Source organism: Neoarius graeffei, chromosome 13 (genome assembly GCF_027579695.1).
Source record: "Neoarius graeffei isolate fNeoGra1 chromosome 13, fNeoGra1.pri, whole genome shotgun sequence".
Classification (NCBI taxonomy): Eukaryota; Metazoa; Chordata; class Actinopteri; order Siluriformes; family Ariidae; genus Neoarius; species Neoarius graeffei.
The window spans coordinates 27,420,728-27,440,878 of record NC_083581.1 but is presented as its reverse complement, the minus strand read 5'-3'; the positions used below and the strand labels follow the sequence as shown (position 1 = coordinate 27,440,878).

At 44.1% G+C, this 20,151-nt stretch overlaps 1 protein-coding gene across 2 annotated transcripts in view; it reads left to right on the top strand.

The window, feature by feature from the left end:
* Positions 1-20,151, top strand: part of lrp1ab (low density lipoprotein receptor-related protein 1Ab) — a 348,035-nt gene that overhangs the window by 144,770 nt on the left and 183,114 nt on the right. For both annotated transcript variants that reach the window (XM_060937437.1, XM_060937436.1), the window contains exons 4-6: positions 5,733-5,852; positions 6,818-6,946; positions 7,074-7,328. In XM_060937437.1, the coding sequence (XP_060793420.1) occupies positions 5,733-5,852; positions 6,818-6,946; positions 7,074-7,328 (504 nt within the window). The remainder of the gene's footprint in view (positions 1-5,732; positions 5,853-6,817; positions 6,947-7,073; positions 7,329-20,151) is intronic.

The window sequence follows — 20,151 nt, the reverse complement described above, 5'->3', positions numbered from 1 at the left end:
TCTCTCTCTCTTTTTCTTTCTTCCCCTCTCTCTCTCTCTCTTGTTCTTTCTCCCCTCTTTCTTTCCCTGTTTTTCTCTTTGGATGATGCACACGCTGCATGCACAGGCATGCCGACAGAATAGTCAGCTATGAGAAATGTCAAACTGTAACCCAGGCGGCGAGTGCAGATATTTCAGGGTTGAACTGAAGGCTAAAAGCGCACGGAGAGCTGCTCATGGTTCCAGCCCCAGTTTCCTGGCCTCCTCGCAGAGCCACTCTGGGGATCGATGGCTGCTCCTCACTGTTCTAGAGTTTGAAATGTTTCTGAAGATCTCCAGTAATCGGTTTTGATCACCAGCTCTAAACCTCTCTGAGCTTCTCATCACAGGTGAAAGTCAGTTGCTGTATTTAAACGCTTCTCTTTCAGCTCCTAGATCAGCGCTGCAATAAATGACCAGTGACGACTACGGTACTTTACTCTTCTACAAAATTTTCAAGACCAGTTTCAGCACTGGGGGGGCATTTCCCTTGATGCATCTTATTCTGTTTCCAGAGCCTAGGCAATTGGAGTTTATCAATAGAGTTAATACTGTTTTTATATTTAAAAAAAAAGGGGGGTCAGTAGTCCTAGATTATGGCCCTTCATGGACTCGGAGTAATGCTGACGTGGCAGCGTGCAGAATTGGGTTCTTATATTTCCAGTCAAGGCTCAGTCCTACATTTGCAATTCCCTCAAATCCGAGGGAGGAATCCTGTACCCTAAACCCAGGAAGAACCCTTCATGGTAAATGTGTTTAGTCCCCCCCCCCCGCATGGTCCACAGCTGTGCAAGCTTGTCCGATGCGCCTTAGCTCTGTCCAGATGACACGGCATGCTTCTTATAGCATGGGTTAGGTGTTGGGGGCGTGTTTTGAGGGTGAGGAGGAAAGCGGATGGGACAGGCTGGGATTTGGAAGGATGGGGTGGGGGGTCGGGAATTGATTCGATACGGGCTGTAGTATTTGGCCATGTATTCTCCTCGCTTCACACATGCACACCACAGAGGAGCTATTGTAGCTCTAAGGGCCATGGGCTTTGTATAATGAGGACCCCTATTGTCCCTGTGTGTGGGTGTAAGTGCGAGATAGAGGAAGACACTTGGGTTTATATATATATATTTATACTTTTTCCTCGATCTGAGATCTAATTGATTTTAGCACTCGGTTTTTCTGACATACTTCACCCTTTCTGGTTTGCTTTGTTCTTGGCTGGCATTAGATTTACGCAGAATGGTGCGAAAAACAAAAAAAACGTTCCTCGAGATGGAGGTCCAAGGAGAAATGATCATACTGCAAGATGTTAGTTACATTAGAAACTTTGTTGGAATTGACCATATAGTGTTTGTGTTTCGTTCCTTAGTGTGTAATGATGGGTTGGGTGTTTTTTAATGGCCATCCTGGAATGAACAAAGTTCCGAAATCACAGTCTTCCTGCTCATTGTGCTTCATCAGAGAGCCACCAAACTTAACATGACACCTCAAGACAACCCATCTAACATGTATAGAAGTCAGCTATGATAACCCGCACTCATCTTTTTCTTGCTTTTCGTACATCCATTTTTTCTCCCATTGGCAGCGATGCATTTTTGGCCCCATACAAATACACTGGGGCGGCACGGTGGTGTAGTGGTTAGCGCTGTCGCCTCACAGCAAGAAGGTCCGGGTTCGAGCCCCGTGGCCGGCGAGGGCCTTTCTGTGTGGAGTTTGCATGTTCTCCCCGTGTCCGCGTGGGTTTCCTCCGGGTGCTCCGGTTTCCCCCACAGTCCAAAGACATGCAGGTTAGGTTAACTGGTGACTCTAAATTGACCGTAGGTGTGAATGTGAGTGTGAATGGTTGTCTGTGTCTATGTGTCAGCCCTGTGATGACCTGGCGACTTGTCCAGGGTGTACCCCGCCTTTTGCCCGTAGTCAGCTGGGATAGGCTCCAGCTTGCCTGCGACCCTGTAGAACAGGATAAAGCGGCTAGAGATGATGAGATGAGACAAATACACTGGCAATCGGAAGCTAAGCTCTGCCACTCGGTCATGATTCATCCAACAGTCATCAGACTTCATTTCAGATCCTAGACCAACTCACCTGACAAACACAACCATTCACCATGAATCACTTTTTTGTGCAGAGGTGGAGCGATCACCCTCGCACTTTCTTGCGGAAGTGCATCTCTAGTTACGTTATGCTAGTGGCCACGTTCCTAATGAGTCAGTTAAGTTTCTGGGTATTGAACCCTGGGGCTGGACAGCACATTTTTGGTATACTAGGTAATGCCTTGTCCAGTTCTGGTTAGTAACGTAAGCAGTACGGAAGACAGGTGTTTCACCAAACGTTGTGTGGCTAGTGTGACAGCAAAGTTTTAATGAGCTGAGAATTGTGTTACCTGACTTTAGGTTGTCCGTGGCCACTAGAAGAAAGATCGCGGAAGCGTGCATTCGTTTGCGACTTCTCTACTGCACGTCAAACGGCCAAGCTTGAGGCTCGCTGGGCACAATGTCTGCGTAGTATGGTGAAGGGCGGGTGGCGCTGGAAGGTTTCCGACGAGAAGAATGAAGCGTTTCACTTCGTTAACTCCAGTGAAGACGTCTTGAAAATAACAGACTGTGGCCATCTTAAATCTTAGATTCTACAGAGACCCCTGGATAAAGATCAGCAACCTGTTGGGGATCACGACCGAACAGGCAAAGAGGGCCACGCAGTCCAAGCTTGAGTTAAGCAGGCTCAGATGTTAATGTATGTTTTGGCCTGCCTCCAGGGTGACTAGTATACCGTAACGTGAGGGGTTTCACCAATTGTAGCCCTGGGAACAGATGATGGCAGATGCCTAAATATCACTCAAGCACATCCAAGTTCATCTCATCTCATTATCTCTAGCCGCTTTATCCTGTTCTACAGGGTCGCAGGCAAGCTGGAGCCTATCCCAGCTGACTACGGGCGAAAGGCGGGGTACACCCTGGACAAGTCGCCAGGTCATCACAGGGCTGACACATAGACAACCATTCACACCTACGGTCAATTTAGAGTCACCAGTTAACCTAACCTGCATGTCTTTGGACTGTGGGGGAAACCGGAGCACCCGGAGGAAACCCATGCAGACACGGGGAGAACATGCAAACTCCACACAGAAAGCCTCGCCGGCCACAGGGATCGAACCCGGACCTTCTTGCTGTGAGGCGACAGCGTTAACCACTACACCACCGTGCCACCCATCCAAGTTCATCATGGAGCAAATGTACCAAACTTTGGTGAAAATGGTGTCTGGTTTGAGGGGGGAAAAAACCTGAAGGCATGGAAACTCCAGGACCTTCACATCTACTTCTCGAAGAGGACCGTCCAGTACCTGTGATTACTTGCCTACTGTTGAGTAACTTGCTATCTAGTAAATTGCATCGTAATCATGCAGATATTGTAAACATTTGGGCAACTTGTCTTCAATCTCTGTGCGTGGGGGAGTGTGGCGTGGGTGATCGGGTCAGAAATATTTTTAAAGCATTTGGTTCGGAGTTGGTTCCAGTGTTGTGGGTGTAATACAGGAGTACAGATAAACCAGAATGTGATATAGGCTGCAGATAAAATCTTTTTAATTCCCCACTTTACAGGTTCACTTCAAAGTGTGGAACAGACGCCAACCCATGTTTATGAAATCTCTCGTATTAGATCTGCTTATGTGAGCCTCTTTGTTCACATGAGCCCATCCGTTAGCAAGTCAGAGCTGATCCTTCATTAATAACCTTCGAGAAAATGACGACAATAAATGTGGAACTCGTTTCTCACTGGGGTGGGTGATATGAGAACGATGTCATAATACCGGCAAGTACTCTGAAAATGGCAGGGAAACAATGTTCCATTAAAAAAAAGAAGGGGGGAGGGTTAGGTTTCAGAAACCTGCACTGAGGAAAAATATCTGGGGGGAGTAGAATAAAAAGAAATTGCTTTTTTTTTTTTAGTAAATTTTTTTAACCAAATCTGCTTAAAGTGCCATTCCACCATTGGATGTATTCTTTGGCATAAAATACAATATATTTTATGACAACATGACTAGACAGAGAAATCTTTTAGCTTCAAAATGATATATCAAACACAATTTTTTGACAGCGACAAGTATATTAATTTTGCGACCAAAGTCGCCTACCCTTTTAATTTCCGCGCGGTAGTGAAACGTGATGTCATCGGCAGGTTCCCCTTCTTGTGTACCACGTCACGTGTGACGTGGCACAGATTATCAGCAATGGCGGACAGAACGCGATTGTCAGCTTCGGAAAAGAAGCGAAGGAAAATAGCAAGTGATGCCCAAAGGAGACGGTCGATGGTGAATATCGGCACAGCAATCGACAAGTGGAAATCGCGTTCTATCCGCCATTGCTGATAATCTGTGCCACGTCACACGTGACGTGGTACACAAGAAGGGGAACCTGCCGATGACATCACGTTTCACTACCGCGCGGAAATTAAAAGGGTAGGTGACTTTGGTCGCAAAATTAATATACTTGTCGTTGTCAAAAAATTATGTTTGATATATCATTTTGAAGCTAAAAGATTTCTCTGTCTAGTCATGTTGTCATAAAATATATTGTATTTTATGCCAAAGAATACATCCAATGGTGGAATGGCACTTTAACTTAAACTCAGTTTGACATTATTTAAAAAAAAAACTAGAAAAATGTTATTTAAAAAAAAAAGCTATTAAAAAAAGCTATATTTACCTGTCAGATTTTTCAAGTGTAGGTCATGTATAAAGAATTTTCCCGACACCCAATTATTTTTTAGTGCACTGAAAGCGACTGAATTCAAATCACAATAGAACAGTTAATGAATTTAAGGCCACGTGGCCCTAAATTCTCCACTATACAAGATACTACGCCATGCATGACGTGGTGGGCTTTCCCCGTTCGCGCAAGGCATTGCGGGATACAAATTTGAAACAGGAGAGAGAAACGGAGGCCGTGAGCGTGCGAATGAAACGCGAAAGACCGACTACAGTAACGGAAAGCGAGAAGAAAACGCGTTCCGTTATATACGAAGGAAAGGAAACGCAGGACCAAACTAATAAATATCGGCGCTCAGAATGATGGAACTGTGAGTGCACGGTCGAAGATAAACCTGCGCATGCGCGCGCATACACATGGACTTCCTCTGTCTGCTTGACTGCGCAACACGAGCGATTTCATGCACAGTATTTGCTCAGGAATCCCCTCAGATGAAATAAGAATGGCGTGAGATATTACAGAAATGAACATGCATCACAATGACCATTTCAGAGGGAACTAAATTTTACGGAGTTTATGAAATCGAAAGGCCGTCTAGCTTTAAAATTGATTTCAATGATGCGTTTATTTAATTTCTTCATTGATAATTTTATAGGGTTTTTTTTATGTAAAATTTCTATCCAGATTTTTATATGTTTCTCTAAAACTGCTTTATGACATTTTTCCTGTTAAAAGGCTGTACAATATAAAATCGAGTTGAATTTCTTTAATGCTGAAAAGGATGAAAAAGAAATTCTGTACAAATTTGAACTTTTTGTCATTTAAAAAGCAAACCGTATTTAAAAAGAAAAAAACCCATGATACTGGTAATGTCTCTGATTTAAAGTGTATCGCCATCATGTATCGCAGAGTTTCCCACATAATCAGCAATGGTCATTGGCGTGAAACCTCCTCCTCGTGAAGATCCTGCTTGCGTCGGATAAATTTCATAGCGTTTGTCCTGTTTTTGTGTTCCAGAGTTTGTCCATAACTGCAGCTCTGTGGGCTGTCAGGAGAGCTGCGCGATCACCCCGTCTGGACCAAAGTGTTACTGCAAGAGCGGCTTTCAAGTCGGAGAGGACGGCAAGACATGTCAAGGTGAGCAGGCGTTCACCTAACCTCTTATTGATTTAGACAGTTTTTTTATTCGTAATGGTTTTGCTTGCATGTGGCCACGCCCACTGAATACCTCTTAAAGGAACAGTCCACCGTACTTCCATAATGAAATACGCTCTTTACTGAATTGAGACGAGCTGCTCCGTACCTCTCCGAGCTTTGCGCGACCTCCCAGTCAGTCAGACGCGCTGTCACTCCTGTTAGCAATGTAGCTAGGCTCAGCATGGCCAATGGTATTTTTTGGGGCTGTAGTTAGATGCGACCAAACTCTTCCGCGTTTTTCCTGTTTACATAGGTTTATATGACCAGTGATATGAAACAAGTTCAGTTACACAAATTGAAACGTAGAGATTTTCTATGCTATGGAAAGTCCGCACTATAATGACAGGCGTACTAACACCTTCTGCGCGCTTCGGCAGCGCATTGATACGGAGCTCAGATATCAATGCGCTGCTGAAGCGCGCAGAAGGTGTTAGTACGCCTGTCATTATAGTGCGGACTTTCCATAGCATAGAAAATCGCTACGTTTCAATTTGTGTAACTGAACTTGTTTCATATCACTGGTCATATAAACCTATGTAAACAGGAAAAACGCGGAAGAGTTTGGTCGCATCTAACTACAGCCCCAAAAAATACCACTGGCCATACTGAGCCTAGCTACATTGCTAACAGGAGTGACAGCGCGTCTGACTGACTGGGAGGTCGCGCAAAGCTCGGAGAGGTACGGAGCAGCTCGTCTCAATTCAGATAAGAGCATATTTCATTATGGAAGTACAGTGGACTGGTCCTTTAAAGTCGAGCCTACATAGAATTTTTTTTTTTTTTAATTTATCAAGGAATTAAAAAAAAAAACCCTTTAAAAAGTGTAGTCTTTGGTGAATGTCTAATAGTAATAATTTGTAGTGTGTGTGCGCGCTATGTAACTCGTGGTATGTTCTCTGGAACAGATTTTAATGAGTGTGCAGTGTACGGTACGTGCAGTCAGACCTGCACTAATGTAGAAGGCTCCTACGCCTGCAGCTGTGTGGAGGGCTACCTGCCTCAGCCGGACAACCGCTCTTGCAAAGCAAAGAACGGTACGTGACCAAAGAACGATCTTTAACGTCTCAAAGTACCGCATGTTGTATGAGCCATGATCACGGAGGCACGGTATTACTTTTGACTGATGATAAATGCGCTAATTTGCATATTCCTGAACTCCAGACCCTGTGGACCGTCCCCCGTACCTCCTGATCGCCAACTCGCAGAACATCCAGGCCACGTCTCTGAACGGTGCCAACCCCATCTCTGTCAGCACGCGCAAGACCACAGCCATGGACTTCATCTACACTGAGGAAACCGTGTGCTGGATCCACGTCGGTGATGCTCCAAGTGCCACCATGCTCAAGTGCGCCAAGTTTCCCAACGCCAAGGGCTTCACCGAAGAGAGAACTATTAACATCTCTCTGAGCCTGCATCGTAAGTAATTTTTTTCTTTGTTTCTACTTGGGGCGGAGCCAATTTATTGGCCAGGAAACCTGGAACAAGAGGCTTGGAAATGAGACCTGAACAAAACCCATTGCATGCATCATTGCGAATCGGAGTATTTAAGTTATCTTTGAAATCGGAGAACACATTTAGAAACACTATTGAAAACTGCAAATTTAGAGGTGCGTTAGGTAAGATTTAAAAAAAAAAAGCCTTCGAATGGTTTGACCTTTTGAATTATTTTTTACAATTATATATTTACTTATTATTTATACCCCCGCTCTGTGGGGGATGGGGTACTGGTTTACCTCTGTCTTGGTACCAAACTTTAGCTTGGGGTTCTATACCGTGTGCACCGTTTTCAGGACTGTCGCACATCGACTTCCTGTTTACCGACTGAACGTATTTACGAACCATGGCGCGTGGATTTACAAAAGTTTCCTAACATTTTTCTCAGCAACTACAAATCACAACTGCTTGATATTTGGTACCGAGCTTCAGCTTGGGGTTCTATACCGTGTGTACCGTTTTCAGGTCTGTCGTACATCGACTTCCTGTTTACCGACTGAACGTATTTACGAACTGTATAGGGTGGATTTTGACGCTATTTCAAGAAGCAAAATGCTATTTCAGAATGAGTTTCCCAGGATGCTGTGTGAAATCCCTGAGGAGAGACACTGCTCTTTACTTACTTGTTTCAGGGTTCATTATTTGTTGAAGTCAACGTTCATAATAAGCGTCCTGTTCCTTCGATCGCTTGCATCTTCTACATAGTAAGCGGCAAAGTTTGTTTGTTTGTCTTGAGCCAACGTCGCCATTTCTCAACGGACTTTCACCAAATTTGGCAAGTAGGTCCAGGGACGACCTGGAATTTTGTGGATATAAATAAAATTCATGTACGGACCCCAGGAAGGTCCTTGGGGGCACAACATCCACATTACCCCCCCCCCCCCCCCCCCCCCATGCCTTTCACATTGCATTTATCAACACAAACTCCTGGACAGATCTTCACTAAACTTGGTACACTACCGTTCAAAAGTTTGGGGTCACCCAGACAATTTTGTGTTTTCCATGAAAAGTCACACTTTTGTTTACCACCAGAAGTTGTAAAATGAATAGAAAATATAGTCAAGACATTTTTCTGGCCATTTTGAGCATTTAATCGACCCCACAAATGTGATGCTCCAGAAACTCAATCTGCTCAAAGGAAGGTCAGTTTTATAGCTTCTCTAAAGAGCTCAACTGTTTTCAGCTGTGCTAACATGATTGTACAAGGGTTTTCTAATCATCCATTAGCCTTCTGAGGCAATGAGCAAACACATTGTACCATTAGAACACTGGAGTGAGAGTTGCTGGAAATGGGCCTCTATACACCTATGGAGATATTGCACCAAAAACCAGACATTTGCAGCTAGAATAGTCATTTACCACATTAGCAATGTATAGAGTGGATTTCTGATTAGTTTAAAGTGATCTTCGTTGAAAAGAACAGTGCTTTTCTTTCAAAAATAAGGACATTTCAAAGTGACCCCAAACTTTTGAACGGTAGTGTACGTAGGTACAGGAGATGGCCACAATTTGGCAGAACTCAGAAATTCCATATTTGGGCCCCTGGGTGGTGGATGTTTGGATTTTTGTTTGTCTTGGGTTTACATCACCATTTCTCGATGGATCTTCACCAAATTTGACATGGAAGTCTGGGGGCAACCCAGAATTTTGCAAAACCTGGGCAACGCCGGGTAATCTGCTAGTTCTGATCTAAGCGAGAGCTGGGGTATACATAAGTGAGCAGTAGCTCACAGTTGATCTTGTTTTTACTAATTGAGCACACCTCGTATTCCTGCCCGTGCTAATGAAAGCTCCACCCCCCCAGTGTCCAAAACGAGACAGGAAGCCCATCCAAACACAAACAAGCATTCTAGACTGGAAGGGAAGCCAGCTTTCCATAATCCAAAACTGGTTTTCTCAGCCAGTTCACACACTTGTGCTAATTGTTGAAGTTAAATGACTTGAAGCATTCTTTTTCTTCATGTTCTACATATTTTCCAGGTTATTTCTACAAGTAGGAAATCGAAGCTCGTAACTATTTTAATTCTTTTAAGACCGAGCCGTTAATAATGGGCTATAAGGATTTGAACTAGGGCGCCACGGTGATGTAGTGGTTAGTATTGTCGCTTCACAGCAAGAAGGTTCTGAGTTCGAGCCCAGCGGCCGACGGGGGCCTCTCTGTGTGGAGTTTGCATGTTCTCCCCGTGATGATTGATGGCTCTAAATTGACCGTAGGTGTGAATGTGAGTGTGAATGGTTGTTTCTCTGTGTGTCCGCCCTGTGATGACCTGGCGACTTGTCCAGGGTGTACCCCTCCTCTCGCCCATAGTCAGCTGGGATAGGCTCCAGCTTGCCTGCGACCCTGTACAAGATAAGCGGTTATGGATAATGGATGGATTTGAGCTAACAATTTGCATCATTGCGGTGTTTTTTTGTGTTTTTTTTTTTGAAATAAAGAAGTCTAGTTTTATTTAACCCTTTCACCAGTGCAGATTGATATTCTGGACTCGTTGTAGTAAGGGAAACCCCTTCTGGAAAAAGTTATGCAGTGGTGAGAGTTAATAAAGTAATGAGGACACAAGTTCTTAGCCGAGTGATACGGTGCCTGTCAGACCTAAGGCAGCAGATCTCGAGATTTGACCACCATATATAGCATTAACAGGATCAGATTCTGTATTCTGATAAAATTGGTCTGTAAGAGTCATGAAAAGCTTCCAAGACCAGGTTCTTCTACCCAACCCTGTTCTGTAGACTTTTTAATATGGTCATTTTTCAACAATGCCATTTAAGATTGAACTGTACCCCAAGCAGGAAGTCTCTTGCTTCATCTGCTTTTGGTGTAGAGTGTCCTGACCACAACTCGGGGGGAAAAAAAATTGCTGACATGGTGCTCAGTCATAGTGGCCTGCATGCTGCATTCTGCTGCTGTTGTGTCTTCGGTGTGTTTCCAGAAGCAACACGCCCACATAATTTTGTATTTGCTCTCCAAACCAACGTGCAGGCTTAACTTCCATTCTGAGTATCTACAACCCCGATTCCAAAAAAGTTGGGACAAAGTACAAATTGTAAATAAAAACGGAATGCAATAATTTACAAATCTCAAAAACTGATATTGTATTCACAATAGAACATAGACAACATATCAAATGTCGAAAGTGAGACATTTTGAAATTTCATGCCAAATATTGGCTCATTTGAAATTTCATGACAGCAACACATCTCAAAAAAGTTGGGACAGGGCAATAAGAGGCTGGAAAAGTTAAAGGTACAATAAAGGAACAGCTGGAGGACCAAATTGCAACTCATTAGGTCAATTGGCAATAGGTCATTAACATGACTGGGTATAAAAAGAGCATCTTGGAGTGGCAGCGGCTCTCAGAAGTAAAGATGGGAAGAGGATCACCAATCCCCCTAATTCTGCGCCGACAAATAGTGGAGCAATATCAGAAAGGAGTTCGACAGTGTAAAATTGCAAAGAGTTTGAACATATCATCATCTACAGTGCATAATATCATCAAAAGATTCAGAGAATCTGGAAGAATCTCTGTGCGTAAGGGTCAAGGCCGGAAAACCATACTGGGTGCCCGTGATCTTCGGGCCCTTAGACGGCACTGCATCACATACAGGCATGCTTCTGTATTGGAAATCACAAAATGGGCTCAGGAATATTTCCAGAGAACATTATCTGTGAACACAATTCACCGTGCCATCCGCCGTTGCCAGCTAAAACTCTATAGTTCAAAGAAGAAGCCGTATCTAAACATGATCCAGAAGCACAGACGTCTTCTCTGGGCCAAGGCTCATTTAAAATGGACTGTGGCAAAGTGGAAAACTGTTCTGTGGTCAGACGAATCAAAATGTGAAGTTCTTTATGGAAATCAGGGACGCCGTGTCATTCAGACTGAAGAGGAGAAGGACGACCCAAGTTGTTATCAGCGCTCAGTTCAGAAGCCTGCATCTCTGATGGTATGGGGTTGCATTAGTGCGTGTGGCATGGGCAGCTTACACATCTGGAAAGACACCATCAATGCTGAAAGGTATATCCAGGTTCTAGAGCAACATATGCTCCCATCCAGACGACGTCTCTTTCAGGGAAGACCTTGCATTTTCCAACATAATACCAAACCACATACTGCATCAATTACAGCATCATGGCTGCGTAGAAGAAGGGTCCGGGTACTGAACTGGCCAGCCTGCAGTCCAGATCTTTCACCCATAGATAACATTTGGCGCATCATAAAACGGAAGATACGACAAAAAAGACCTAAGACAGTTGAGCAACTAGAATCCTACATTAGACAAGAATGGGTTAACATTCCTATCCCTAAACTTGAGCAACTTGTCTCCTCAGTCCCCAGACGTTTACAGACTGTTGTAAAGAGAAAAGGGGATGTCTCACAGTGGTAAACATGGCCTTGTCCCAACTTTTTTGAGATGTGTTATCATGAAATTTAAAATCACCTAATTTTTCTCTTTAAATGATACATTTTCTCAGTTTAAACATTTGATATGTCATCTATGTTCTATTCTGAATAAAATATGGAATTTTGAAACTTCCACATCATTGCATTCCGTTTTTGTATCTGCCTTAGTACAACTTTACTGCGCGTGTGTTCTCATCCGTAGTCCATTGTACACTCACCGGCCACTTTAATAGGAACTTGTTCTTGATTCTAAGATCCCTGTTCTTGGCTGCAGGAGTGGAACCCAGTGTGGTCGTCTGTTGCATCCTGAGATGCTTTTCTGCCCACCGCGGTTGTAAAGAGTGATTATGGGAGTTATTATATCCTTCCTGGCCAAAAAAAAAAAAAGCTCGAACCAATCTGGCCATTTTTCTCTGACCTCTGTGATCAACAAGACGTTCGTTTCCACCCACAGAACTGTCGCCCAGTCACTCTGTTTTTTGTTTTTCGCACCATTCTGTGTAAACTCTAGAGACTGCTGTGTGTGAGAAAACCCCAAGAGATCAGCAGTTTCTGAAACACTCAAACCAGTGCATCTGGCTCAAACCAACACCCACGCCACAGTGAAAGAAAGTCACACTTTGAAATCACATGTACATTTTTCCCATTCTGATGTTCGAAGCTTTTGATTTGTACGCGCATGATTTGATGCATTGCGCTGCTGTCAAGAGATCGGCTGATTACAGAACTGCATAAAACAGCAGGTGGATGTATGAGTGTTCCAAATAAAGTGGCCAGTGAGTGTATAGCATTGTTCATAATGGGCGTCCGTGTGTGCGCGCGCGCGATGCCTTAAAAGCAGATCCACCGAGATAATGCCATGAAGATGGAGAAAAGAATGAACATATAATAATCTCGAGATGCAGTTTTCGGCGAGCGCGGTCTTTGTTCATGTCTGACGGTCTAGGTATTAGAGCATCTATAACTGGAGGGATTTTTGGATCACCGCCGTTTATCCACAGATGGCAAGTGCTAAGAAATGCAGAGAGAACCCAGAGATTCATGCTGGGATAATCTAGGAGCACATTCAACTTGTTCTCAGTCCCTCAATACTGCATTTATAGCATTCCAATCTTGAGGCCTGGCTTCCATTAGCTCCCATTCAGAACTGTAGATGAATATTTTCCATATGCTCCATGTGCTCGCTCTTCCTATAGCAAGGCTATTCGATAAGGTCGTGCTACATGCCTTGCTTGCAAAGGTCCAGATGAGCAGCTATCATGACTGAACCACCAAATTTGATGCCGAATCAAATACGTAATCATTACTTTATAGATATAAATAACTACAAACTGATGCTTGTTTTGTTTCATGGTGGTGGCCCATGTTACGATTTTTTTTTTGGACACGTGGGAGTGACTCCAAACACGATAAGGGACAATATATCGGTATCGTCCTTCTAGATCTTCAAAAAGCTTTTGATACGGTAGCTCATAGGATCCTCTTCCAAAAACTCCGCGTGCTAGGATTCCAGAAATCTGCCATAGACTGGTTTCGGTCCTGTTTACAAGAGCGAAAGCAATCGGTGGAGATTGGTGGCACGATCTCCAAACCGGCAATCGTAACTTGTGGAGTACCACAAGGTTCAATTCTTGGACCTTTTATTGTTCTTAATGCCATTCCATCTGCAGTTCGGCGCAAAACATTTTTGTACGCAGACAACACCGCCCTCATAGTTTCAGGCCCTCGTGTCGAGGAGATCGATCCTCTGAGCTGGCTTCAATCAGAGAATGGCTGATTTGATTGACAAGAAGCTCTTCCTACATCTGGATAAAACGGAGTCTATTCTTTTCGGCTATTCTTTTCTATTCCTTCTCTTTCTGGAGAAGGCATGGCTGAAAACGTCATGAGTTAGTCAAATGCCAGATTAAAATTCTGATATAGACAGATCAGGAATGTCAATATGAGGACCACAAAATTATTAATATCGGCACTTATTCAGTGTCACTTTGACTATGCTTGCACGTTGTGGTACTCTGGTTTAACCAAAAGATATAAGGTGTACCCAAAACAAAATTATTGGGTTCCTTTTGAACGCATCAGCTAGAAAGCATGTTGCTGCTCAGGAGTTTGAGGTGGTTGGTATGTTGCCAGTGGAATTACGTGTTTAAACAGCTAAAATTAAATATGGTGTATAACCTCTACAACGGGGGCGGCAGGGTGGTGTAGTGGTTAGCGCTGTCGCCTCACAGCAAGAAGGTCCGGGTTCGAGCCCCGTGGCCGGCAAGGGCCTTTCTGTGCAGAGTTTGCATGTTCTCCCCGTGTCCGCGTGGGTTTCCTCCGGGTGCTCCGGTTTCCCCCACAGTCCAAAGACATGCAGGTTAGGTTAACTGGGGACTCTAAATTGACCGTAGGTGTGAATGAGAGTGTGAATGGTTGTCTGTGTCTGTGTCAGCTCTGTGATGACCTGGCGACTTGTCCAGGGTGTACCCCGCCTTTCGCCCGTAGTCAGCTGGGATAGGCTCCAGCTTGCCTGCGACCCTGTAGAACAGGATAAAGCGGCGAGAGATAATGAGACGAGATGAGACCTCTACAACGAAACTGCACCAAGCTATTTGAGGACACCATTCAAATTAACACGTAATCGCCACAACGTTACCACAAGACGTAGTGCTACATCCTTCCAGGTCCCTAGAGTAACTTCTCATGGTAAAACATCATTCTTTTGTTTTATTATGGAATGGTTTACCATCAAATGTCAAAGGTGCTAGGAGGAAATCTCGGGTCAAATTTCTAGTCAAAAAGTTTTTATTTGAAAGTCTTAACATCTAGTCATTTTGCATTTTATTCATGTAAATTTTCCACTTTTAATACATCTCTCTGCTTACCTACTGTTAACTATATATATATATTTTTTTATTGGTGCTATTGAACTAAGTCACGTATATTCTCATCTCATCTCATTATCTGTAGCCGCTTTATCCTTCTACAGGGTCGCAGGCAAGCTGGAGCCTATCCCAGCTGACTACGGGCGAAAGGCAGGGTACACCCTGGACAAGTCGCCAGGTCATCGCAGGGCTGACACATAGACACACAACCATTCACACTCACATTCACACCTACGGTCAATTTAGAGTCACCAGTTAGCCTAACCTGCATGTCTTTGGACTGTGGGGGAAACCGGAGCACCCGGAGGAAACCCACGCGGACACGGGGAGAACATGCAAACTCCACACAGAAAGGCCCTCGCCGGCCACGGGGCTCGAACCCGGACCTTCTTGCTGTGAGGCGACAGCGCTAACCACTACACCACCGTGCCGCCCAAGTCACGTATATTGAATAATCAAATCACGAGACATCGGTTTTGAACTCGAAACAGCAAGTAAACACTCTTGAAATAGTCTTTTTTCACTCTTGAATTTTTAGACAAAGCACAGCTTCTGTGAGAACGCTTCCCTCGTACACAAGCTGCCTTCAGCTGAAATAATGAACATGTGTGTGATCGGCTACAACAAAGGATCTGCTCCGGAAACCGTGATGGTCATATTTACAAACTGGAATTGATGAAGTTTTTACGGCCGGTTCCCCCGCCCCCCAACATCGATCAGTTCTGCTCCGGTATTTTTCAATTGCAGGGTTTGATTTCATGAAATCCTTGTCGAGGTTCACATAAGGCTAACGTTGGACCATCTCTTTTTACTGCAATCCACAGATGGACAGCTGAAAACAATGATTCGGATTTGTTCCTCTTCTTTTTGTCCAAGGAACTGAGTTCTGAACTGTTTTTGCTTTAAAATAATAAAAAAAATAAATAAAGCTGGCCTGCTTTTCTTTCACATACTAGAACTTGTGTAATTTCTGGCTTGGTTGGGCCTGCAAGCATTTTCACAACACGTCTTACTTTCATGACTCAGCTTCCCAAGCTTTGCCGAGCTTCAGCTGTCTACCACAGCACACAAGGGTGCAGATCAATGAGAAAAGACTACGTCTTTCTTCGGGGGTTTTGGAACATCTTCAAGGTTCATCCAGGCTCGGCTAAACCCGTTTTAAGCCCTAAGCTGTAGATCCACTGACGCTCCTCAGCTGTGTTTCTGGAGCGCGTTTGAGACGGTTTGATGTTACACGCTCCTGTAGAGGATGCCTCTCTGGAGGCATGTGGTGGCAGATGCCAGGGCTTTGGGCAAATTGATTTGTTTTTTCATGAGCCACTGAGGTTTGACTTTTGAAAGTGCACCAGCTCTGTGACGGCTCCTTCTTGAACCAGATGTTTCCTATTATTGAGGGATGACAAGCATACCATAATGACACGTGATTCACAGGATCAATATGGAAAGTATTTATTTTATTTGGTTATTTAACACCGGATGCTGTGACTCCTGCATTTTGTGAGATTTTAATTGTAAGACGAATCGCCTACTTTGAGAGAGTGCATCAGATGTTTTGTCATACTAAAAGAATTCCAGACACGAATCCAGATCTTAACTGGGGCCATAAATCTCCAACCCCAGGCAGATATTATTACAGCGAGATCCATAGTGAGTCCGTGAGCTCAGATTGCAAAAGACCAGGAGGTCTTAAGTGAACGAGTGGCATGGGGTCATTTGCCTGGAAAAGGACACACGGGCAGGATGGAAAGCTTGTCCTTTGGGTCATTACAGAATTTGGCTGGAAGGTGCAGAATGGAAAGGCTGAATAGAAGTGCAGTTGGCTGGCCAGAGCGTTTCGATTTTACGTGGAGGAGGGGATTTCTAACGACTGCATGCTGAGCAGATGAACAGTCCAGATGTGCCCTCATGACCAGGCTCATCTGTGAAAATAAACATGACAAAAAAGCAGGCCAACAGACATGAACTAGAGTTGACCATTCGGCCTTTAAAAGTGAACGGATTGACCATGACAGATTGACGTGTTGTAGGAACCACTGGTCTTAGTCATGCCTAAGTGTCACATGCTGCCATTTTAACACGAGGCCTCATTGTCCCCAATTGTACAAGGCAGCTCTGACTGGCTTGTGAAATGTTCCTTTTTTTTTTTTTTTGCACGTCTTGGTGAAAGTTCACAAGCTGCTGGGTGCATTTTAGCTAGTCATAGCATGATTCATGGTTCTGCTTGCCAGAATGCATCTGGTACTTTGTCTCTCTAGCTACCCCAGTTGTTCGAGAAAGCCTATGCATATACTTTTATCAGCCCCCTGTTGGATTCCTGCGTTGTCCTTCAGGACAGTAGGCTAAGATTGGTTTCTTGCAGGGAGGACTGTAGATGAATCAGAACTCCTGTCGTATTTTTAAAATCACAAGAAATACCTAGCTGTTAAAGCAAAAGTGCTCTGGATATCCATTTATGACCTTAATGTTCCTTTGGAGAGGCATGCATTTTCTCGAAGCAGTGCACGAGAGGAACTGGATTTGTCATCAGCAGCATGCACGTTATTTATTTAAAAATTTTTTTTTTTTACGTAGCCCCATGTGAACCATAGCCTACGATAGTTGCCAGGTTTCTAGGTTGAGTCTAGTGTCCGTTGTCCGAGAATCTGTTTAAGTGGCGCGAGATGATGAAAAAAAGCCGTTCATTCATGGAGCAGTGGGCAGCGTGGTTCTGGCCGCGCACACACTCGAGTCTTTATTTCCCTTTGTGTGGCTCATGTCCTCACTGCTACCCCCACCATCCTCTGTGTTATTGATACCGTTTATCTTTTAAGAACCTTTGCTCAATTGCTGCTCTGGGCTGTGTCTTTTACGTTCCAGTTACACTCGATCATTGTCACTTGGCGGCTTGCTTTGGTTCCGTGCATGGTAATTTGGAAATTACGTACAAGTTCATCATTACAAGATACATGAGCAATCCATTACTCACTTTCACTGACTTGTTTTGAGCATGCTTTTTGTCCAGCGCTCCCTCCTCAGAGGCCTCCACTCCCTTCACCAGCCTTGCGCTTTTCCTGTTAGCCCCTGAGTGATCACAGATGTTCTTGCAGTACTTGCTGTTTCACAACAGCTTCCCCATCTTCCACTTTGTGTGGCGAAAGGGCCAGGATTAAATGAGGAATGTGTGTAGGCTTGTCCGTTCTATGAGAAAGTCAGGACATTTTACTAAAGCCTTGAAGCCCCTTGAGGTCAGCGTTTCCAATAAAAGATATTAATGATGCAGCTTTTCTGGAAAGTAAAATGCAAGGCGGTTTGTTTCTTTCAAGTAGCTGCAAGGGAGCAGCACAGAGAAGACTTAAATGGAGATGCAGAAGGTGGTTGTGGGTATCTTTCAACAAGTTACTGGTTTGCTGGAGTTAATAGGAGGATAAAGCAGGGAGGCAAATCATGCGAGTCTGTGTGATGTTTTAGCTGGGTAGCTTTGAGAGAGTATTTTATGATGGGGGAAGCCATGGCTTAATGGTTAGAGAAGCAGCTTTGGGACCAAAAGGTTGCCGTTTGGATTGCCTGGACCAGCAGGAATGGCTGAAGTGCCCTTGAGCAAGGCACCTAACCCCTAACTGCTCCCCAGGCTGCTCTGGGTATGTTCTGTGTCGCTCTGGATAAGATCGTCTGCTAAATGCCTGTAATGTGATGGTTTCATGGATGGTTGTGTGTTGCAGATAGTCACTCTCAAAGTTCTTACTCAAGATTTTGATCAGCCGCTCAAGTGAAGGTTACGGAAACATTCACTTTTTTGGTACTCCTGAGAGTAAATTTAACTTGTTATGCCTACCAGGCAGCAAATGTACTTACTTTGCATGAAGACCCAACTCCTCCATTTCTGTGCTCCATGTTGAGGTGGTTTGCTGCCCCCTTTGGACCAGGCCTTTTGATTGGACCTTTCTTTGGACCATGGCCTTTTGATTTGGACCTTTCTTTGGACCATGGCCTTTTGATTTGGACCTTTCTTTGGACCATGGCCTTTTGATTTGGACCTTTCTTTGGACCAGGCCTTTTTTTCTTTTTTTTAAATTGGAGAGTCTTCTACCAAATTGACCTAATTCCTGGGAAGTTCTGAAAAAAGCCAAGTTAAAAGGCCTTCTCTTAATAGTTAATTAAGCCTGTTGACATCTTGTTTTTCTGCCACTTGGTAGATCTTGCCAAGGAGGGGGAGAAGTGAAATCTTCTTATTATGCCACTATTCTGGTGGTCATTCTTTGTCCCTGCAAAATATTTTCTTTCTGGAGCCCAACTTTGCATAGCTAACTCTAGTTCATATCAGTTGGGTTAAGTACGCTAGACGTCTTTGAAGAATAGTAGTTAGGGTATCCTTGATTTGAAGTTTGCACTGGGAAGAGGAAGGATGCAAGGCATCTTTGAAGATTTGTAGTTTAGGGGCTTCGAGTTGAATAATATATGAAGGGAAGAGCGTATCGAATTTCTTACAAAAGGAACCACACTGGCGGCTGTTAAAACAGCAGGCAGCTTGGACCACACTGGGGTCTGTCCCACACATCTGGGATCTGGAAGGACCCCCACAGAAAGGCCTCGATTGTCCCAGTGAGGGAGTCACAGAGCGAAATTCACACCACAGACTTTATTGCTATTTCAGAACACTTCCCAGAACTTAGGGGGGGCATCTTTATGGGTAGCATGTTTTCTGTGGTCTTTGTTGATCATGCTTGGATCAAATAGAAGTTCCCATTTTCTCAGACTTGTTCAGGTGACAAAATTAACGATGGTGATGGCAAGCCTTGTATTAATCTGATGATGATGGTATTGTTGGTACTTTTTGACTTTGCTGCCATTCTGTTTGTGTTTGCATCTGACTGCCACGTATAGAGTGAATAATAGTCTTGTGACAGTGAGTCAGTGTTTGGCACATGTTCTCACAGACTCTTGCTCACACACACATGCACACACACATACATGGACAAGCAAGTGTACTCCGTAATTAACAAAATAAGCTCAGAGGAAAAATTAACTGCAGCTTTATAGTAGGATAATTACTGTAACTCTGCTCTTTTGTTTGTACTTAAATGGTAAGAAGCAGGGGAGTTTGGTATGTGTGTTTGCGCATCTGCATTAAAGGTTAATGGTTTTCCATGCTTCCCTCTGGGTATGGGCCTGTGTCTCTGGTGTAGTCGAGTCATGAATACCATACAGTACAGCATTCTCTTCTCATTATTTCTCAGACATGCACGTCCTTGTTTCCTCACCTTCTTGCTAGCAGACTGTTGTGAAATGAACCAGCAAGCTTCTCTTCAAGCCACACACTTTGTTCATCTCCTAACTGGTGTTTTCCATCTTTCCTATAATAAAAAAGAAACTTCCCAGAAGCACAGGATGATGCTTCAAGTTTAGGCCCAAGACTCCTGTCCTGTGCTCATCCAGGACTCTTCCCAACAGTATGGTCGTACTGAACATCCCGTCAACAACTGTATACTGATCTTATGG